Consider the following 22,178-nt stretch of genomic DNA (forward strand, 5'->3'; position numbering starts at 1 on the left):
GCACAGATAAGTCAGCTTACATTACAACCTGTAAGTAATATTCATTCATCAGTTAGAGTCCCCACAATATGGCCAGCACCCAAGCATATACCTGACTACAAAACTGTTTGAAAATTTTCTATAATTCATATGTTGTAACATCAGAAATCAAAGAATTTTTTTTATCATTTCAGCAACAAAAATTACCCTCACATGTTAATCTATTAACTGATATCTGTGTTAGATCTATGTTAATACCTACACCGCAAAAATAAAATCCTTTTACCTTTAGCAATAGTGGAGTTCTCACTTTAAGATTTTTAAATGTCCGTAACAAAAACAATCTTCCACATTTATTGCATACATGATTTAAAAACAGAAAGTGTTCACTTTTTAAAAAGTCTCCTTCATCTGAAATAGATGTAACTATCACCATATCTAGAGTTGCTATTGACAACAAATACATGTTAAATACTACAAAGGAAACTATATTCGTTGCTGATATGGTAGGACTTAAATAAATACATCATATATTCATCTGTTAAAATTTAACCCACAGTTAATTCCCCAGTTTTTCATTACCCGAAAGGCCGCCCTGAGGCAGCTGGGGTGGAAGCTTACAGCGAGTGGTGAAGTGGCCAGGGCTGCCACCCCGCCCCTCCGAAGACTCCCAACCTGAAGAAGGGTCAGCAGAGTGGCCCTGTAGCCACCCACTCCCCACACTAAACACACTGACACTGGCATCAGAATACCCTCGGGTTCTTCTAACTTCATGGTAGTGACATTTGACTGTTATGTATTCATGCGTAATACACTCTGTCTGCACATGTGTCAATCATCTTTTTGTAAACTTCTTTGCTGATAGGCAAGAAATTAAAATTTGGTTTATTTTTTTAAATTCATACTATGTAATTCTATGATTTTCAACTGTAAATAGTAATACAAGTGTCAACTAAGTACTTACCACTGAAATTAAGTACTCTGCTAGTTCATGGTGATCAAATAATGAGGCCCTGCAAAAGGAGAATTATAAGCATACCCCACTACTATCGACACAAAATAAAGCTACTATATTCAGAAAGTCATTGTAAATGATCATTTTATAACATGATAAAATGCTAGAAAATTTAAGAAACTTCCAAAATCTATAATTGGTTCTGATTAGGATACTATTTTCAATGTAATAGTAATAGAGCAACATCAAATACATCACAAGATTTTCTTCCTCATCTTTTCATAAACCTATGTTCTCCATGTAAAATCATCATGAAGGTGTTCTGAAGTGAGTGGTGACATCTGTCCTAAGAGCTTAAAGCAGGCATCCTCAAACTACGGCCTGCGGGCCACATGCGGGTGTTTTTGCCGTTTTGTTTTTTTACTTCAAAATAAAATATGTGCAGTGTGCATAGGAATTGGTTCATAGTTTTTTTTTTAAACTATAGTCCGGCCCTCCAACGGTCTGAGGGACAGTGACCTGGCCGCCTGTTTAAAAAGTTTGAGGACCCCTGGCTTAAAGTAAAAGAACTGGTTGTTACCACTGTTGACCCTGGAGAATAACAAGAGTTCATGCACCTAAAATTCATCTGCAGGATTCAAAATGCCCCCTCTTCGGCAAAAGTTAACAAGGCAGGGTTAGCTATCCTGAGGTTTTATGAAGCCAAAATAATTACGGCAAGACTTGAAATCATTTTGGTATTGTAAGGATAATATTAATAAAGCAAATACAAGTTTTCACTCTATATCAAAGCACCATAACAAATGTTAATGACTTAAAACTTTGTTTCCTATGGCAAAGCTTATTTCCTTGTTCCTGTTCAAGATTACCTTAGCAATACTTAGTCTGTTGTATATAAGTCTCAGAATCCGTTTGCTAATTTTAACCCAAAATTTACAAGAGGTTGTATTATATCTTAATTATATTAAATGCATTTAGTAATTTTAATAAATAATTAACAACATCAAGGCCCTATTTTGTTTGTTCTTCTGTCTCCCCAGTCCACAGCATTGCTATTCCAAGTGTGGGCTGCAGACCAGCAATATTGGGTGCACCCGAGAGTCCATTAGAAACGAAAATTCCCACTAGATCTGGATACTGAGGCTTCGAGAGGTCAAATGACTTGCCAAAGGTTACATAGCCAGGTGGGCTGGAACCCCATTCCCCTGACTCCAAAGCTCACTGTTTCGGCCAGAACAAGGCACTGCCTTTGCACCATAGAAGTAATAAAATGCTAAAAAATTTTAAGAGCCTTTCAAAATCTATAATTGATTCTGATTAGGGCATTTTCTGTTATTTTAACCTATTTATTTTGACATAACTGATTATTCCTTTAAATTTCTGAAAATCTTAAGTAACATTATTTTCAGATTACCATATAATTTCTATTTCCTTGGAAGTAGTCTTTTGTTGTATTTTATAAGTTTTATTTTATGCTGGGGAATTTTAGTTAACAAACTCTTCCTAAGTGAGAGTTCCTTTCTATCCAGACCGACCCCACTGTGCCTGGTGGTTTTGCTAATGTACATTCATCCCCCTGCCCAGTTTAGAAACAAATCTTATTTTGGTAGGTAAAGTTTCTATTTCCCTGAGATGTACTGTAGATTTACAATATGTATATCTCAGCTCTCTTCTGCCATTCCAGGCTTCCAGCATGCTCACACTTGTGTGTGTGTGTGTGTGTGTGTGTGTGTGTGTGTGTGTGTATGAGAGAGAGAGAGAGAGAGAGAGAGAGGGGCAGAGACACAGAGACAGATAAGGCTCATCTCAACCACCTCTTGCACTTACTAGGAAGCATGAAGTCCTTGTCTTCCTGAAGGAATTGAACTCAGCCTACATGCCTGTTCCCTGTCCTAGCATCTAGTACTCCTATAGCTTTAGATGCGTTTCTCTGATGTGTATTTCTGTTAAACTCTACAGAAATATTTATCTTGTTTGGAGCTTGGCTATCATTTCCTAAAATGATGTTTTGAAAACTTTATCATTTTGGGGGTGGGAGGAAAGGGGAACAGGGAGGAAAAATGGAACACCTATATGTATCTGCTCCATTATTTTCACTAAAAATGAGGATAAGACATTGGTGGAACCAGAACAGATGATAAAGCCTGTGGAAAGCCACATATGTTGACCTTCTGAGCATATAGAAAATTAGTCTTGAATCTATATTTACTAAATTAAGAATTGATACAGGCTATGCCACTGGTGATTTTTATTCTTCCAAAATCTATTTAAAGTTCTACTTTGATTCCAGAGGAGCATGCAGTTTCCATTGAGGCCCAGGATTTTTGAACCATGGACCCTCTGATGTGGGAGTGCTTACTTCTCCCTGCAGGGTGTAACTTCGCACCTGAAGACTGAGAGCCTGTACACAGAATGTGAGTAGGAAACTTGCCTGTGCAGCGGCGTCTCCTGGTTTCCGTCCACTGCGTTGACAATATCGCTGCTACCAGAGTAGGAGTTTATCATCAGTTTTACAATCTCAGTGGCCCCCTGGGTGGCAGCAAAATGAAGGGCTGTGCACTTCCCGTTCTGTAAGTTGTGACACCAGAATCAATGTCTAAGTCCCAGTTGAAGGATATACCCTAAATTCAGCCGGGAGATTGTTTACTTTTTCTTCCCAGGTCAACAAAATCATGGAAATGGAATTTAAGAGGATGAGTAATAATCAGTTTCATCTATTGAAAAGCATAGTATAAAAATCATAGCTGGCAATTTTGCTTCCTTGCAACCTGACAGCTCGGACAATATTTCCATCAACAGTATCGTTGTCATTACTGGATCTATAATTGTGTTTGCAGTTGTTTTGGGTAGCTCTCAAAATTCATTACATAGATTGAAATTTGGGAGGTTCTCTTGTGCTGCTTCTACACAAACAGCAGGAAATACCTGTATCAATCTAGTCAACTGTCAAAGAGCTAGGAAGCATTTTGGAAAATAATGTATGACAGTTCTAAAAGAAGAGTCTCGTGTAGAATATGAACAGTTACCTCCATCAGCTCTACCTGGGCACCGTTGTCTAGGCACATTTTAATCATGCCCAAGTCACCACTCTGAACGGCCATGTGGAGAGGGCTGGCTTTCCCATTATTCACAAAGTTAATATGTGACTGTCTGTTATATCCATTTTCTTCGCCTTTAGAAGAAAATAAAATTCAAGATAACAAATCCTATATAATAAAAGGGTAATATGCAAATCGACCGAATGGCTGAATGACTGGTTGCTATGATGTGCACTGACCACCAGGGGGCAGACGCTCAATGCAGTAGAAGGAGCAGAGGGAGCGCTGCTCAGTCAGAAGCCCAGAAGCCCAGAAGCAGTGGCGGGAGCCTCTCCCGCCTCCACAGCAGTGCTAAGGATGTCCGACCCTGAGGGCTCCTGGACTGCGAGAGGGCAGGGGCCAGGCTGAGGGCCCCGCCCCCAAGTGCACAAATCTCATGCACTGGACCTCTAGTATTATAAATAAACTAGTGGCCTGGTGCATGGATTCATACACATTGAAAGGAAATTAATTAGAATAAATATTTTAATATTGCTATTCGCCCTTTCTCTATAATAGAAGTGTCAACCAAATTCACGACTGACAATGACAGATCAAAACACACACGTGTGATTGGCACCAGTGAGAGCTTTATCTGTATTGCGCATGCGTGAGTCCATGTTTATTTTTAAATTGCCAGTGCATGTCATATGTACTGGCCAGTTGGCCGGTCAGCCAGTCGGCCGGACAAATGGTCAGTCACTTAGCCTTTTATATATATAGACTAGAGGCCCAGTGCACAAGATTCATGCACTCGGGGGGTCCCTCAGCCTGGCCTGCGCCCTCGCACAGTCTGGGACCTCTTGGGGGGATGTCGGCCTGCCAGCTTAGGCCCAATCCCCCTGCTAAGCCAGCAGTCAGACATCCCTCTCGCAGTCTGGGACCCCTCACTCCTTACTGCCCACCTGCAGAGGAAGCGAGAGAGGCTCCCGCCACCGCCACTGCACTCGCCAGCTGTGAACCCGGCTTCTGACTGAGCAGCGATCCCCCTGTGGGAGCGCACTGACCACCAGGGGGCAGCTCTTGAGTTGAGCATCTGCCCCCTGGTGGTCAGTGCGTGCCATAGCGACCGGTCATTCTGCCATTCAGTCGATTTGCATATTAGGCTTTTATTATATAGGATAAAGGCAATTTTTAAAAAGAAAAGACATTAAGTACTTAAAAGCCCATGTGTAGATTCTATTAACCCTTTGCACTCACTTGCTTTTTTCTCGATTCCTTTATTCTAATGCTAACCGTGTCGAGTCACACTCGACATCCGAGTGCAAAAGGTTAAATATTTTTCAAATTATTAGCATCCACCAATATAGGCTTCTTTGTAATAGTATATAATGTAGAAAAGCTTCTACTCACCAAACTTTAATATTATTTCCATGCATTTTTTGGCTCCTGAAAAGGCAGCCTGGTGAATAGGAAAACATCCCCATTTATTTGATTTACATGGTTTAGCTCCATTTCTTAACTGGAGGAAAAGAAAGAACAACAGCAAAAAGTCAAATGTCACAACTTAGACCCCACGTGGCAAGGATGAACAAGGAGTTACATCACTTTCCAAAACTATTTCATTATTCTGTAACTATGTAAAACTATACAGAAGAGCTTCAAATGATATGAAATCTAGATAAGAAGGTAACTTTGGAACTAGGCTAAGATTCTGAAATAGAGACACTATATTTTCCAAAGATAAGGTGATAATGTAGACACAAACCATCAATCTCGATAGCCCAGAAAACTAAAGTGAACACATTTTTCAATGGGATTAATGAGATATTTTTAAACATTAACATGACTCTTCCTACACCCATTCTCAATTCCTTGTACAAATAGGGTGATATATTTTCCAGATTCTTCCCCTTTGTTATGTATGTAAAATTAAATAATTAGACCAGCATTCTTGTTCACTATAAAAATCAGGTATTTTCACTAATGGAAATTCTCCACCAAAAAATATATTAGAAGTACTGAATCATATATTACCTTGACATCAGAGTCAATAATTTTCAGTGGTCATTTTCTATAGATCATTGGATTTTGGTTGCATTGTAAGTACCTTTTATTTTCATAAAAGAAAATATTTTGAAAAAGCAGTAAAGTGTGACGAAGCAAATATTTATCTGTAATCTCATCTTCTAGGGGTTACATTTTAGAGACAATATATTTTTTGTCTTATTTGCAAAGGTAATTTTTATGTATATACTTGGTAGTCATACTGTTCAGAAAAGTATTTGCTTACTAGTATTCACACCCACAGTGAATGAAATTCTCCAACTCATGAAAATTTCTCTAGCACTGTATATCAACAAAGTTTTTTTCATCTTTGATTATTAGAGAAATTAATTAAACTTGATGTGACCCCTTGTCAGTTTCCCATGGAGTGTTGTTGTTGTTTTTTTAATTGATTTGTAAGAATACTTTATAGGTTAAGGTATGTCCATTTAAAATTAAACATATAATCATATGCTTTGTCTGCTCAGGCCAATTGATGTGTTATAATCCAGCACTGAACTATCCGTACATGCTCTGCATAAGGCCAACATGTATTTCCTGTTACTCTTAAATATTTTGATGAATTAATTGCTAGTACTTTAAAGATTTTACATCTACATTTACTTTTATGGTGCAATTCATAAAAGCCTTATCTGGCATTGGCCTACTAGAGGACTTTTCTCTTGCAGCGAGACTATGTGATAAAACTAGAATGTACTTCAAATTAAATTGTTTAAAAAGAATTTATTAAAACAAGCTGTTTCCTAAATACCTTGACTCTTTTTAAAAAGCACACAACCTCCTACCAGAGTCTCCTGTTAATAGAATGTGTGCTGACGTGTCAGCAAATGAATTAAGCTTACTAAATTGTTCCCCAAAGCAAATGGAACAGATTTTAGTTCCTAACAACATATAGAGACATTACTGATGGATGAAGAGAACACAAGCTTCACTCGATGGACTTAGGCACTTTCCTAGCAAATGGTAGAGCAAAAGGTAATATTAGCTCGCTCCAGAGCTTTGTAATGCACGTTTTAAAAATGGTTTATGGTTCCCTACAGGTCTTTACCTTTTTAGTTAATTTTGAAAAATTAATTATTTTCACTATTAATCCATTAAAAGGGGATTTATAATTTTTTTAGAATTATGCATATTGATCTTTTGTCATTTAAAAATTACCATCAGATCCAGGTAAAACCCTTTCTTATTTCTAATTTTATTTACTCATCTGTGCTTTATCTTCTCCTGTTTAAGTTAGACTTGCCAATCTTTCTCTATTTGATTATCTTTTTCAAAGAAATGACTCTTGATTTATCAAATAATTTCAAAATCATTATTATTTTTTGTTCAAATTTACTATTTAGTCCAATTTTCTTTTGGTTTATTTGAGGCTCTTTTCTAAAGTCTTGGTTTGAGTGTTATGTAATTTATTTTTATTCTTTTTGGTCTAATCATGATAGCTTAAAAGAATATGAATTTTTCTCCATGACATACAGTAAATATGTTACAACATATTTGTGGAATTAAATACTAGGAAGATATTTTTAAATTATTTTTTTAATAATGATTAAGGAATCTTGGGAAGAAAGCTCTTTACTGGAATTCTAGTGCCACACTGGAAGGGGCACTGAGGGAAGCAGGAGTCCGTCAGATGGCGTGCCCAGTTTCCATGGACCCCAGAGAGAAGGCGGCTCCCTTCAGGGCTGCGGCCGAGGGTTAGCCATTCCTGTCACACAGGGCTCCCTTTGTGAGAACACATGGCAGCAATTTTTCTCGTCTTGGTAACATGAAGGGCTGTGTCTCTCTTGGCTTTTATTTCATGGGCCCAACAATAAGTCTGCAATGACTATATTTACCTTTCCTTTGACTATTCAGAAGTTCAGAATCAACAGTATGAGCCACTGTAATTAACACACAGGCTATTATACTTTGTGTTTCATATTCTAGCCTGACCACCAGCTTCATCTTAATTTTCCCTGTCTATACTTTCCTTCACTTTGATCTTCTCACAATTTCTTTAATGCCTTCCTGTTAGTCTTCGGAATCCATTTAAGATTCAAGGTGGGAGTTCATAGATAAAAACCCACAGAACTATTTTTATGACATATTTTCCGTACTCCATATTTTGCCTAAAAAGAGAAACTGGGAGCTGTTGTGAGTAACAATAATTCATATTGTACTAATGAAAAGGGAAAGAAAACAGAAAAAATAAGGTTAAAATACAAACCAACATCTGCAGAGCCTCACTGTTATCTCTGGAGCACGCGATTATCACAGCTGTGTTTCCATTTTCTCCTTCCAAATTAATATTCGTACCACTGTGCTCAATCAAGACCTGTGTGAGAGAGGGAACAACTGTCAAGATTTAAGCTGCAGGTTTCCAAACAGGGTATTTATAATAATAAAAGGATAATATGCTAATTAGACCAGACGTCTTCCGGATGTCGTTCCGGACATCCTTCCTGATGAAGCTGGGGCCGGTGGGAAGCCAGCCTGAGTCCCTGGTGCCTGCCTGCAGCTGGGGGAAGGAAGGCCTACTCTTGCATGAATTTTCGTGCATCGGGCATCTGGTTAGAGTATAAACTCTCTGATGCCTGGGACCATGTCCTTATTCACTGCTTTTCATCCCTCTCCCACACAATCTGGTATAAAACCTTGCACATAGTGGGTGCTACATAGATTGCTTTTTAAAATTTTTTTTAAATGTTTTTGTTGATTTCAGAGAGGAAGGGAGAGAGATAGAAACATCAATGACAAGAGACAATCATTGATTGGCTGTCTCCTGCACGCCCTCTACTTGGGATCAAACCCGAAACCCAGGCATGGGCCCTTGACTGGAATTGAACCCGGGACCCTTCAGTCTGCAGGTCGTCGCTCTATCCACTGAGCCAAACCAGCTAGGGCTTACATTTAATTCTTCCATCACCATTTATCCCCTCTATGCTCTCTTCCACCTGCACCCATCCCTATGCAATAACCATACCGTTGTCCATGTCTATGAGTTCTCTCTTTTTTTTCTTTTTTGCTCAATTCCTTCAAGCTCCCAAACCCACCCCCACCCAGAACTGTCTGCCTATTCTCTATCTATGAGTCTGTCTCATTTTGCTTCATAGTTCAGTTTGTTCATTAGCTACATAGATTTCTCAATCAGATGACTGGTGGCAATCTCTACATCATATCCACTGAAGCAATTGTGGAACTGGACATATAGTAAGAACTGTAGTTATTAGTTAACACAGTTCACTTCATATTTCTCACTTGTATTAAGTGAACTATGTTAACTAAAGTCTTCAAGAAAGTAAATCTGTTGAAATGTATGGATTGGGGAGGAGGAAAAGAAAGATGCAGAAAGGGATGGCAGGAGAGGGAAGGAGAGAGGGAAGGAGAAGAAATGTGTGTTTTTTCCCTCTAGTCATATTTCTTTTACAGAGATTGCAAGTATTTTGGGAAATGTCAATTAAAACTCCATTGTCTTCAATAGAGAAAAGAAAGTTTCATGTAACACTCGTATAGCTTAACTCAATTAATTCAGAGTTAGCCTGGAATAGAAACTTTCTCTATGATGTAAGAAATTAGCATTCTTGACAAAATGGTTAAGCAATTTTTCTAATGGAATTTGTCTGAAGACCTGTTACCCCCTCACCTGGTTGGCTTCCAGCTGATCACTGGCCAAGCATCTACAGATATTTAACCAGTCTTTATATTACATTAAACCTAACAATACTTATCTCACATAAGTGATTCTCCCAAGAGAGAAGTCTGGGATTGGCCTACTAGAGGACGTTTCTCTTGTGGCGAGACTATAAAACTATTATGTACTTCAAATTAAATTGTTTAAAAAGAATTTATTAAAACAAGCTGTTTCCTAAATACCTCGACTCTTTTTAAAAAGCACACAATCTCCTACCAGAGCCCCCTATTAATAGAATGTGTGCTGACATGTCAGCAAATGAATTAAGCTTACTAAATTGTTCCCCAAAGCAAATGGAACAGATTTTAGTTCCTAACAACTAAATATAGAGAAATTACTGATGGATGAAGGAAAATGAGAACACAAGCTGGACTTAGGCACTTTCCTAGTAAATGGTAAAGTCACATGCAAACCTACCCACGTCTGTAAGAGGAGATTTCCCCCTCTTTATTGTCTTAGACCCATTGGCCATAGACCTGCGGCATGTAGGGTGTTCTTGTATTGCCATAAGCACAATCTTTCATAAAGCTGTGTCTAATTATAGGTTCAGGGGCCCAGGGAGAGCAACTAAACTGTGCACCCACTTGAGATTCACTCATGTCCAGGTACGTCTGGAGGTTCTCAGGTGAGGCCTCCAGGTGTCCCTTCGATGAGAAAACAAGAAGCCTCCTGGGAGGGTCAAGCCACTGGATACTTTGAAGTTAAGCCCCAAGGACTAAGGCCAGCAAGCAACTGAGAAACAAGACCCCCAGGCACACTATGCACTGGGCCAGTGTGCCCCGGGAAACACTATGCATGCCAACAGAGTCTGCAAGAACTAGAGGTGACCGTGGGTAACAATTTTTCAGTTTACAACCATATGGACCATGGTGGCAGGTTTGGGGAAAGGCGGGCAGACCAGACAATGGAAGAGCATTCTAAACTGGCCAGAACCAGTGGGGTCCAGGCCTGTCCCGGGGAGAAGAAGGTGGGAGACCATTTGCCAGCACATGAGACACTTTAAAATTCCTCCTCCTTCTTTTATTCTCTTCATCTTGGGTGAAACACAGGGGTTTGAAGATAGTATTTAGAGGAAGTTATGGCTGGTAAGGGCAAGTAAAGGAGAGTTGATGTCTTTCTCTTACAATCCCACTTCTCTTCTCGTCCTGGTGTATCCCAGGAAAATTTGTTATAGCCGCCATTCTAATTTATAAATCACTTATGGGCTTATTTATAAACTTTCTTTTCCATTTCTGAGTGGTACCCACCTTTCTGTATTTGTTGGCCAGAAGAGTTCTCATTTCTATTTATCAGCCTTTCAACTGTTACTGCCTTTGAATTCCCAACTCACACTTTCAGAGCCCAGACTAATTAAGTCAATGGGCATTTGTTTCTGACAAGAGCCTTCAGAGGAAGCCCAGGAGTTCCTTGGGGAAACACGATGAGACATCTCTGGGGGTGGCAGGTGGGGTCCCTGCAGTCACTAGCAGCCCAATTCAGATGGTTCGTGAATGATGCAGACATTTAAAGAACAAACAGGCCACTGGCAGAGGCCTTCCCAATAACTTCCTCAAGGGGCTGCCCTGCCTCCTCTTCTTAGGGGCTGATACCTAAACTCTCCCTTTTTTGCTTCAGCCAGAACCCCAATTTACGCATTCATCCATCCATGCATTCATTTAAGAGTCATCCTTATCAGCAGTGCCAGTGCCCAGGACTATTAAGATGAGTCACACACAGCCCCTCCTTCAAGAATAACCAGCCAGAGGGGGAGAGAAAGCCACAAACCTGTGATTACAATACCCTGCGCCAAGAATCAGGACAGACAATGGGAAAGTGGAAAGGGGGCTCCCCTCACGCCCTCTCTGCCTGGAGCACAGGGATCCGGGACTCAGGGGGCTGAGAGGACAGTGTTTGGGCTAAAGGGAGCATAGAGCTCATAGACACCCATGTTTTCTGTCTTCACTGTGTTGTCTTTGGTGATTTATAGACAAAGTAAGTTGTGGTGCGGTGTGAGGGAACAAATGTTTTTGTCCCTCAAAATTGAAATCCTATTTCCCAACGTGATGGTCTTAGGAGGTGGGGCCTTTGGTAGCTGGTTAAGTCCTGGGAGCAGAGCTCTCTTGAAGGGGATTCGTGTCCCTGTAAAGAGACCCAGAGAGCTCCCTTGCCTCCTCCTACATGTGAGGACACAGCAAGACAACAGCCATCTATGAACCAGGACGCGGGTCCTCACCAGACATAGCATCAGCCTGCCCCTGGCTCTTGGGACTTGCAGCCTCAGGAACTGTGAGAGATAGCTGTTCGCTGTGTAAGCCACCCAGCCCATGGTACTGTGTCACAGCAGCTCAGCACTGACCAAGCTGGCTTAGCGCAATAGCCACGTCACTTGAAATATTGCTTCTACAGGGAAATTTATTGTCAGTTCCAAATTGCCTACCTTAGAAACAAATTTCTGGAATACGATCCACTTGTAAACTGCATTCCTCTTTAAGTAAGCATGTGAGTTTCCCAGCATATCTGTGAGACTCAGATGTGTTTGAAAGCCAGGCCTAAACCTTTCCTTTAGGCACTTACCAGGGTTTCCTCTGTTTGACCTAACTTACTCTCAAAAAAGAAAGAAAGCCTTGAAAAATATTAATTTCCCTATAGTATCGAGTGTCTTCTGCTAAGATGATCACATGCTGTCCACTTGAACCAAAATAGTAAATTATCATTATGTTTTCTGTCTTCACTGAGGCACGTGTCACCTTCCGCCTTTGAATCATTAAATCAGTCAGGAAAAAGCGGTAAAGAATCAACTTGCCAACATCAAGATCAGAACAGAATTCCTAATTCTTGCTTTCACCAGTTATCTGACATTAGGCAAGTGATTTAATTCTCCTTGCCTCAGTCTCCTCAGCTATGAAATGGGAATAATAACAGTCTTCATAGTTTGTTAAAATGCGGATTTAAAGAACTAAAACATATAAAGTCCTTAGAAAAATGCTTGGTAAATGCTTTATTTGATAAAGACCATATCATCATCACCACTAGCAAGGTCATTAGTTGGTCAGAAGTAAAGCCAACCTTATAATAGGTACATTTGCCCTGGCAGCTGAGGTTGGCCATTCTGGCCCAGGCAGAGACACCTGGCCAAGGGTCCCAGCCCAGGCTTACCTGCACCACCTCGTTGTGCATGCCCTGCACAGCCAGGTGGAGTGGTGCCATCATGCTGTTGTTCTGGAGGTTTGGATTGGCTCCTTTGCTGAGAAGAAATCTAACACTTTCAACCTGGTTTTTTTCTGCAGCCCGGTGCAGAGGGGTGTTTCCATCATCGTCCATCACATTGAGCACTAGGAAAAGAAAGCAATATGTGGGTTAGGCTTTGCTTGGACAGGACTGAATGCCTGTTGCATCCCTATTCACTTCAAAGCTCAGTGCCAGGTGCTACTGTGACAGGCTTCACCTTCGTTACACAAATAAAAATACAGCTTCTGGTCTCAAGAAACAGCTGATGGACACCTGGAGGGGAGGCATAGAATGAGGACACTGACTTTGTCAAATGAGTGAGGCGTCCGTCTATGACATCGGTAAGAAGACAGATCTTCCGATTGCTACATGCGTTTATCTGTGGTATGAATTTGGGGACTGTTACTAGTATAACATATTGTGCTCAATAAAAGCAATAATTACCATATATGCCAGGCACTCTACTAGGTTCCATATAACCATTATTTCATTGAACCCTCCAACAGCCCGCAAGGAACCATGGCCTTTTTTCATAAAGATGAAGATGCTGAGGCCCCGAGTGGCTCAATATCTTGGCAACATTACACCGCTAGTAAAAAGAGTTTGGGAAGTTGCCTTACTTCCTTTAACCTGTTTTCTCATATTCAAATTTGATTACAAAAAAGAAATATATATATGATGTCTTCATGCACAGTGTTTGGCCCATAGCAATGCTGAGAGACCACAGGGCTGGAATTAGAGCTTGAGCCTCCAGTGACACACATGGCTACAATATGACATACCACGCTGTTTATTCTGTGAGCTCAGCACAGCAATGGGCAGCATCTTATATCTGTTCTAAGACAGACATGACTGTCTGCTTTATCAACTATTTTAATTAGTGGCAGTATGTCTGTATGTCTGAGGAGGGAAAAATACTCACTTTTGAAAATGATTTGGGGACCATCTACAATGCCTAGACCCATGTTGTAGCCATGTCTGTTTTGTTTTGTTTTTAAATTATCTCTGTACTATTTCCTTTCACTCATCCAAAAGCCTCATTCTTTTTTTTTAAATATATTTTATTGATTTTTTTAGAGAGAGGAAGAGAGAGGGACAGAGAGTCAGACACATCAATGAGAGAGAAACATAGATCAGCCGCCTCCTGCACACCTCCCACCAGGGAGGTGCCCGCAATCAAGGTACATGCCCCTGACTGGAATTGAACCTGGGACCCTTCAGTCCACAGGCCGATGCTCTATCCACTGAGCCAAACGAGTTAGGGCCAAAAGCCTCATTCTGAAATATATACACATATACACACATGCACTCACAGACACACACACACACACACACACACACACACACACACACACACATCTCTTAACCATTCTGTATGATCAAGACTGAGCACTTTATTGAGCACTTCAATCAGCACCAAACTTGGTTAAACCAGGGCCTAAACTTACATACTTCCAATCACTAATTAAATAACTTGAATATGGCTTTTGTCTCCGCCACTTTTCAGAAATCATTTCTACAGAGGTCCCGAGTCTTTCTAATGTGAGGGTGTGCTGTGAGCTTCCTCCCTTGTTGGGTGTATCTTCACTCCCTTTCCCATCACTCTCTTCACCACCCTGCTCCTGGCTTTTCTTCTGACCCTTAATGTCGGTGCTCTCCTCTTCGCTGCATTTATGGGCAATTCTCTGGTCTCCTAAAGGTTCTCCAGGCATCCCCACCATCCCAGCTACTTCCTTTACAACAGTGGCTTTGTAGGGCTGGTGCCTTTCCTTCTATATTTCTAGTTGTCTACTGGGGATTTCCCAGTGCATATCCCCGGGCCTTTTAAACTCAGTAGGACCAAACCAAAGTCATTACCCCATCACATGTCAGACACACTTTTCTTGTATTTTCTTCTATGCCTCCTTTTCTTTGCGGTTATACTATCAGCCTCATCTCTTTTCAGAGTCACTTCTTGCCACTTCCTCCTTACATCCAATCTTTTATCACACACTGTTGACTCCATGTGCAAAATAGCTCTCGAATCTCTTCCTTTCTCCTATTCCAACTTCAAAACCCTGGTTGACTCTTTACACTAAAATAGCTTTCTAATTGGGATTCCACTTCCAATGCCTCTTCCACAACATTGACAGAATTATCTCAACTTATAAAAGCCTTATCCTTCCACCTCACTGCTGAGGTCTCTGTGGCATCCACCTTCCCTGACTACAGTTGAGTTTCTAAAATGAGGCTGGTGTACATGGGAGAGTATGTTACATCTTCTTAGAGTGTCCGTTTTATTCACTGATGAGCAACTTAAGTGTAGAATAACCTCAACAGAAATAGTATAGAAGGATACATACAATGTATATGAATTTTATGACCGATCAGAAAGATTTGAAGTGCTTGCCACGCAGTGTCCCAGGTCTCTGCACTGTCCTTGGCAGTGTTTCAGTGGGGAACATTGAGGACCACTGGCTTATAGGGAAATTCACACTCTGAGTGAGCTTGTCAGGCTCTTTAAACCAATCTACCTTCAGAGTAACTTCTCAGCACGTTTTTCAATGAACCTAATGGGATAATGGATAGGGAGCAATCACTGTAACATTTTGTTACCTTCACTAGAGGAGTCATTGATGATCATCTCCATCAGCCCAATGTCACCTTCTTCTGCGGCATAATGCAAAGGGGAGGCGTTCACATCATCATATTTGGGTAGTTTCTTTGGTTTCTTCAGACAGCTTTGTAATTCATTTGCATTTCCTTCAAAAACCACCTAGAAGTATATTAAAAATTTTCACTTCAAACAAGCATAGGTAAAATTTATTCATATAAGTTCATCGTTAAAAGTTATTGTCATCCAAAACTATTTATCATGCTTATAATACAAAATGTTCACAGACATAAAGAAAGTGCAAGCAAATGCCTAAACATTGATAAGTACCTTAAGAAACTGATTTCATTTTCAGATTATAAATGTGTATATACTATAGAAATAAAGATCTCGAGAAAAGTTTTAAAGGGCATGTACCTTGGTTGCGGGCACATCCCCAGTAGGGGGTGTGCAGGAGGCAGCTGATCAATGTTTCTCTCTCATCGATGTTTCTAACTCTCTATCCCTCTCCCTTCCCCTCTGTAAAAAAATCAATAAAATATATTTTTTAAAAAAGTAAATAAATTCTTAAAAATCATTGTATTCAGCCCTAACCAGTTTGGCTCAGTGGATAGAGCGTCGGTCTGTGGACTGAATGGTCCCAGGTTGGATTCCGGTCAAGGGCATGTACTTTGGTTGCGGGCACATCCCCAGTAGGGGCTGTGCAGGAGGCAGCTGATCGATGTTTCTCTCTCATCGATGTTTCTAACTCTCTATCCCTCTCCCTTCCCCTCTGTAAAAAAATCAATAAAATATATATTTTTAAAAATCATTGTATTCAATGTTAGTAATGTTACTATAGCAATTACAATTTTAAAACAGCTTTCATATCATAAACTTGCATCTATGAGGCTGCCTTGCATTATAATTTAAATTTATATATATGAGCAAAGAGTATATTATGTTCTTCCTGAAATTAATGCATCCTTTATTAATATCTACATTAACTGACAATCTATTTCTCTATTTAACTCTCTGAAAATTCTTAATATCTGTTGACGCCAAAAAAAAATTTTGTCGCGGAGGTATGGTTAATTTGCATACTACTCTGTTATTAGATAGGATGTAAATAATTTTTCTAGAAAAAGGGAGGAAGAAGGAAAACACATCAGGTGAGGCCATGTGGACTGTTAGAGACACACTGGGCTACTTGGTGAATTTCAATTCCCTAGAGACTTAAAAAACCAATGGGAAAATTAATCGAACCTCCTTCCTGTCCTGTGACAATATAGAGACTAAGATTTTTTCTCAGTGTTCCTTCAAGCTTTGGAAATATGTGCCCAAGCAATACATTTGTCTGAATTTTTTCCAAAGCAATTTCTTAGCAAATATTTCATCACATGGACCAAAAGCAAAATGTTCTACAAGACAGTAGCTTTTCATGGAACCCACTATAAAATGACTATTTTCTAAAAATGCAGAAACCTCCCAAACAAATGATCCAGGCAGGCACTTGCTTTAATTCTACTTTTGATTGTTACAGGTCACATTTGACACATGGCGATATATGTGTCAAAACCCATGATTCGTTATCTTACAGATAACCAGAACATTTCCCACTATTCAAATTAAAAACTATCATGAACTAAAATAAAGTCTTAATGTGCTTAATGTATTTTTTAATACAGTTAACAAAGAATTGAGCACTTAGAATTCATATAATAAATATCAGGTTGAAATATATAAAATGAAATCTCACCTGGCCGGTGTGGCTCAGTGGTTGAGTGTTGACCTCTGAACTAGGAGATTAGGGTTCGATTCCCAGTCAGGGCACATGCCCAGGTTGCGGGCTTGATCCCCAGTGTGAGGTGTGTAGGAGGCAGCCAATCAATGATTATCTCTTATCATTGATTTCTATCTCTCCCTCCCTCTCCCTTCCTCTCTGAAATCAATCTATATATATAAAAGTCTAAGCAACCGTCCAACCAGCCAGTAGCTATGACACGCACTGACCACTAGGGGGCAGATACTCAACGCAGGAGCTGCTGAGCTGCAGTCACTTGGCAGCAGTGGTTCTCGGGTGATGCACCCCAGAACCAGAGAGGAGGGAGCCCAATTCTGGGGTGCATCACCGAAGAACCACCCTCTTGCAATCCGGGACCCCTTGGGGGATGTTGGAGAGCCAGTTTCGGCAGGCCAGGGGACCCCACTTGCCAGAGGACCTCAGGGGACCCCAGGCCAGGGGACCCCACTCACTCTGCAGATGCCCTTTGAGCTGCGCACCACCCCAGGTGCAGCTGGCTGGGGAGGGACCACAGGAGGTTGGCTTAGGGTGTGTCTGGCCCACCTCACCCAGTCCTGCCCCACCAGCCACCTTCTAATTAATTTCCTTTCAATGTGCATGAATCCGTGCACCAGGGCACTAGTAAAAATATATGAAAAAAATAAAAATAAAAATCTCGACCTTTGATTTTTGCTCCGTTAACACAGAATAGTACCTAAGGAGTCACTCTTCCATGGTAGGCCCTTAAATGGAGATGTGTCACTGAATTTTCAATTACACATTTCTACATAAGCTTCATATACCTTTAGTGGATGCATATGACAAGGGGTATCCAACCGTGTCCAAGTTTACACATATTCAGAACTAAGTTTAAAAATGGATTTCTCACAGAAATAAGTATTCTCAAGGTCTTACCCTATCAAGCAAGTGTTTGCCTAAGTCCATCTGGAAGTATTTTAGCACCTGAGTTTGATATGTCCTTTCACTGATAATAAAGGGATCATATTGCTCACCCCACAGAGCCAGAAAGAGCCATTTATAGGTCTGTTCAGCGATCAATCCAGTTAAACACTCTTGGGAACAAGTATGTGGTTCAGATGCTCCCAAGGAACAGCTGAGTTCACAATGGCACAAGCACATCAAAATACTTTATACATGCTCATCAGAGGCACTGAATAGTCAGTCTGAACACAGTACATGATAAGTCAGCCTTGGAAGGATTTCTTAAAGCAAGTTCTAGAATAAGCCAAAATTGTGATTTAGACCAATTATTATATAACCATTCAGTGTAGGTTTGCATGTCACATTATATAACTACACACAGAACATTAACAGACTAAATCACCTTTAAAGCAGTGAGTTCTTTAAAACAGAGAGATCAAAGACATCTGTTTCAGGTCACTTTAATGGAATGCATATAAGTGGGACAAAAATAGGGAAGCTAAGGTGAGAGATTATAACAAATGGATGGTCAAATGCTAAAATATTAACTCTTTTTAAAAATATACATTTTATTGGTTTCAGAGAGGAAAGGAGAGGGAGAGAGAGATAGAAATAGCAATGATGAGAGGGAATCATTGATTGGCTGCCTACTACATGCCCCCTACCGGGGATCATGTGCTCTTGACCGGAACCAAACCCCAGACTCTGAAGCTAGGGCTTTATCCATTGAGCCAAAGCAGCTAGGGCAAATATTAATTCTTGAAGAAAAGTCATCGGGAAAGGAAAAGGGTATAAATCAGATGGTTTTATCCACATTCCTCAGCTTCTGAGGTTTCTGCCATCCTTCAGTTTTGTTAGTATTCCTGAGACAGTGTGTGTGCTGGAGAAAATATTGTACACAGTATCTTTTTAATCAGGAAATCCTTAGAGTTCAGAACTATGAGGAGTGTTATATGTATTGGTCTTTAATTCTTCTCACCATTGAGATTTCTACGGAATGATCTGGAATTGCTGCAGGCCATAAAATAAAATATATTAAGCCCTCCCTCCCTCTGTAAGCTTTAATGTGGCTTCTAAAACCACACAAATGGCTCTACTGCACTTAGGTAGGCAAAGGAAGTATTTCTGGTGTGATTTTACAAATTTTTATAATTTTTTCCTGTCCCGTAAAATTAATTCCAGAGACACTATTCTAATGCTGGAAATTCGTTCATGATTTCAGTAGTAGGGATGAAGCCAAAAGGCCATGAAGCAAAAATCAAAGATCAAAATTTTAAGAGATTTTGTTTTATTTCAACCTAACGTTTATTATATGAATCCTAAATGCTCAATTCTTCATTAACTATATTAAACACATTAAGACCTGTTAACATTGAGGAGGAAAATAGTATTCCGTGCAGATGTGCCAACAGACTCACTCAGCTTGGGAGGCCTGGTTTGTGGGGTTATGTGATTTACTCCACGTGTCTGGCTCACACACATGAGTATCAATTGGTAAGTATCAATTCCTGCCTCCTGTTTAGAGGGCTTTTTGCCAATTTAATTTATAGCAAAATGAAAGTTATACATACCTCTTGATCCTGCTAGGACTTTAACATACAAACATGCCCACTAAGGTACCAGTGGACAGACAGACAAAGCCACATCTCCCTTCGCAGATACATTCAATCATATGAAATAACAAAACAAAACAAACCAGACACAGCCCAAGTGTCTATGGGTGCAGAACTGGCTAAATACATCATGACGCACTCAGAGAAGGGAATACTATAAAGCTGCTAAAAATCGTGAGGCACCTCTCCAGGTGCTGATTTGAAAAGCATTCTGAAATACATTTTGTGAGGAAATAGAAGTGCAAACCTCTGTGACATCCCACTTTTGTAACATGTGTATCTGAATAAGCACCCCCCCACCCCCCCAATGCATAGGAACTGTTAATTCCATTGTGGAAAGGGATTTGTGGTGAGGGTTTGAGAGGCATTTGTAAAGATATATTGACGTCTGAAAAGAGACCCTTCCCCCTGCTGACAACCTGAGGAAACCCGGGGGTGGGTTTCTGAGCGCTTAGAGCCTGAGCCCTCAGACCGCGCCATCAGGGGGTGGCAGTAGCTCATGCTGCCTTCAGAGCAGAAGCCACGAACAGCTTAAGAAACAGAAGCCCCACCTAGTCCTTGGGACCCCACGGACCACCTCCCCATCTTCAAAGGGCCTTCCTCTCCGCGGAGCCTGTCCCGACAACCCCCTACCCCCCATCCCCACCCCCCGCCCCAGGATTCTCTACTCTAAGATTCCTGTAAAGCTTCCCTCAGGTGCTGGTTTCCGTTGTTTCACTCCACGGGACAAGAATGCTTCCCACCGCCAAGGCACTTCTGGAAACCCGGCTGCCAGGTATCGCCATTTAGCTCTTCAGTCTGAAATAAACCTACAACAAAGGGCTAGCGACAGGGCACACGCTCCCGCCCGCCGATCGCCCAGGGTACCTTAAAGGAGTCCTTGGAGTCGCCCATGTCGTCCTCCACGCCCTGGTAGACCACGCCCTGGGGCTCCTTCTTCCCCGCAGTGCGCAGCATCCTCTTCAGGCTGCACCTCATGGTCCCCACCCCGGACGCCACCTGCGGCAGCTCCTGCGCGCGGGCACCTGGGGCGACAGAGCGCGGCGGGTCGCGGGGAGGCGGGTCCGCCCCGGCAGTCCCCGGACCGTGGAAAACTTGCTCTGCGCGAGCCCGGGAACTTCTGCGAGGAGCTCTCGGGCCTCAGCTACTTGTAGCGCAGGAAGGAGAAGGGGTGCGGGGTGGTGGCAGGACGCAGACCTCGTGGCCCCGCGCGCAGAGTCGGGAGGGGGGGGCGCAACGAATGTCCCAAGGGCTCACTCACCACTTTAGGCGGAAAGCGCCTATTTCCTGTCCCTCCCCTCCCCACCTCCACCCCCACCCTAGTCTAGGTGTCAGGTCTGGGTGGATCTAGCTAATAACAACACTAAGCCCCCCCCCCCCCCCCACACACACACACACACACGCCCTACCCAACAACCTTGGGGGTGGGGGCGGGCGGAGAATGAGATAATAACTGGGTACATTGGGAAGATTTCTATTTTTTAGAATGCATTGTTTCTAAAAGCCACTGGGCCTGTTTTTCCCTTGTCCATTTCAATTTAAAAGCCTCTTTGGAGATAGAGATTTTAGAAAAACTCCTATTTTCTAATAGAAGGCCCCACTTCCTCTGGGTACATTTCCTGTGGATAACAATACTAAGCCACTTAAGGTCTGGTTTTTCGGAATGGCTAATAAAATGACTGTATTTGTCAAGTTGACTGCTGTTTACCATCGGCGCTGTTTGAAAGGCCTAGCTCGGTGGGCCTGCACTGCCTGTATAATCACCCGCGTAGGTGCCGGTTGCAGAGTGGAAGGCGTGTCCTCTCCGTTGGAGAGGTTAGTTCTGCATTTAGGTGCGGACAGTGGGACCTCTGAAACTGTTGGCCACTGTGTTTAGGTCACGAGGTTAGGAAGCAACAGACTTCCAAAGCTTGTTGCACTTCGCACAGAAGAAAACTTGGCCAGTCTTTTATTTGGACACACTGCACCCCTTTGAGACCCCGGGTTGTCATATCCAGGTGGTGCTCTCCAGCACCTGACACAAGTCTGCATGGATGCAGGCTCTGGCATAGAGCCAGCACTAAATACAAGTATGTAGACTGCCAGACTTAGGGGCTACCCGGAGCTGAACTCGAGGTTAGTAGCGTGGTCATGATGCTATTGAGGCACTATGGGAAGGTTCCCGCAATTCTTCCAATTAGATATGACAGGTTGCCATCAATTCCACCCCCTGGTCTGGAATTCCTTAGAAGGTGAATACTGAGGTTATCTCCAGTCATCAACCCACGTGGCCTGCTGGAAGATTGGTGGAGGATACCGCATTCAGCTTTGCCACCTGCAGTTTTCCATCAGCATCTGTACTCAGGGAGTACAGTACCAGGCATCAGCTGCATC

The 22,178-nt window shown here is 41.6% G+C and overlaps 1 protein-coding gene across 1 annotated transcript in view; it reads right to left on the minus strand.

The window, feature by feature from the left end:
* TRPA1 (transient receptor potential cation channel subfamily A member 1) overlaps nt 1-20,798 on the minus strand; it is a gene marked incomplete at its 3' end in the record, with an annotated part of 46,852 nt that extends 26,054 nt beyond the window's left edge. The window contains exons 1-8 of the mRNA XM_079796373.1: nt 20,673-20,798; nt 15,491-15,650; nt 12,824-12,999; nt 8,225-8,332; nt 5,365-5,473; nt 3,961-4,106; nt 3,366-3,502; nt 944-992 (exon numbers count right to left, since the gene is read on the minus strand). Coding sequence (XP_079652499.1) covers nt 944-992; nt 3,366-3,502; nt 3,961-4,106; nt 5,365-5,473; nt 8,225-8,332; nt 12,824-12,999; nt 15,491-15,650; nt 20,673-20,783 — 996 coding nt within the window. The 5' untranslated portion in view covers nt 20,784-20,798. The remainder of the gene's footprint in view (nt 1-943; nt 993-3,365; nt 3,503-3,960; nt 4,107-5,364; nt 5,474-8,224; nt 8,333-12,823; nt 13,000-15,490; nt 15,651-20,672) is intronic.
* Nucleotides 20,799-22,178: the final 1,380 nt, after the last annotated feature.

This window comes from Cnephaeus nilssonii (assembly GCF_951640355.1).
Source record: "Cnephaeus nilssonii genome assembly, chromosome: 18".
NCBI lineage: Eukaryota > Metazoa > Chordata > Mammalia > Chiroptera > Vespertilionidae > Cnephaeus > Cnephaeus nilssonii.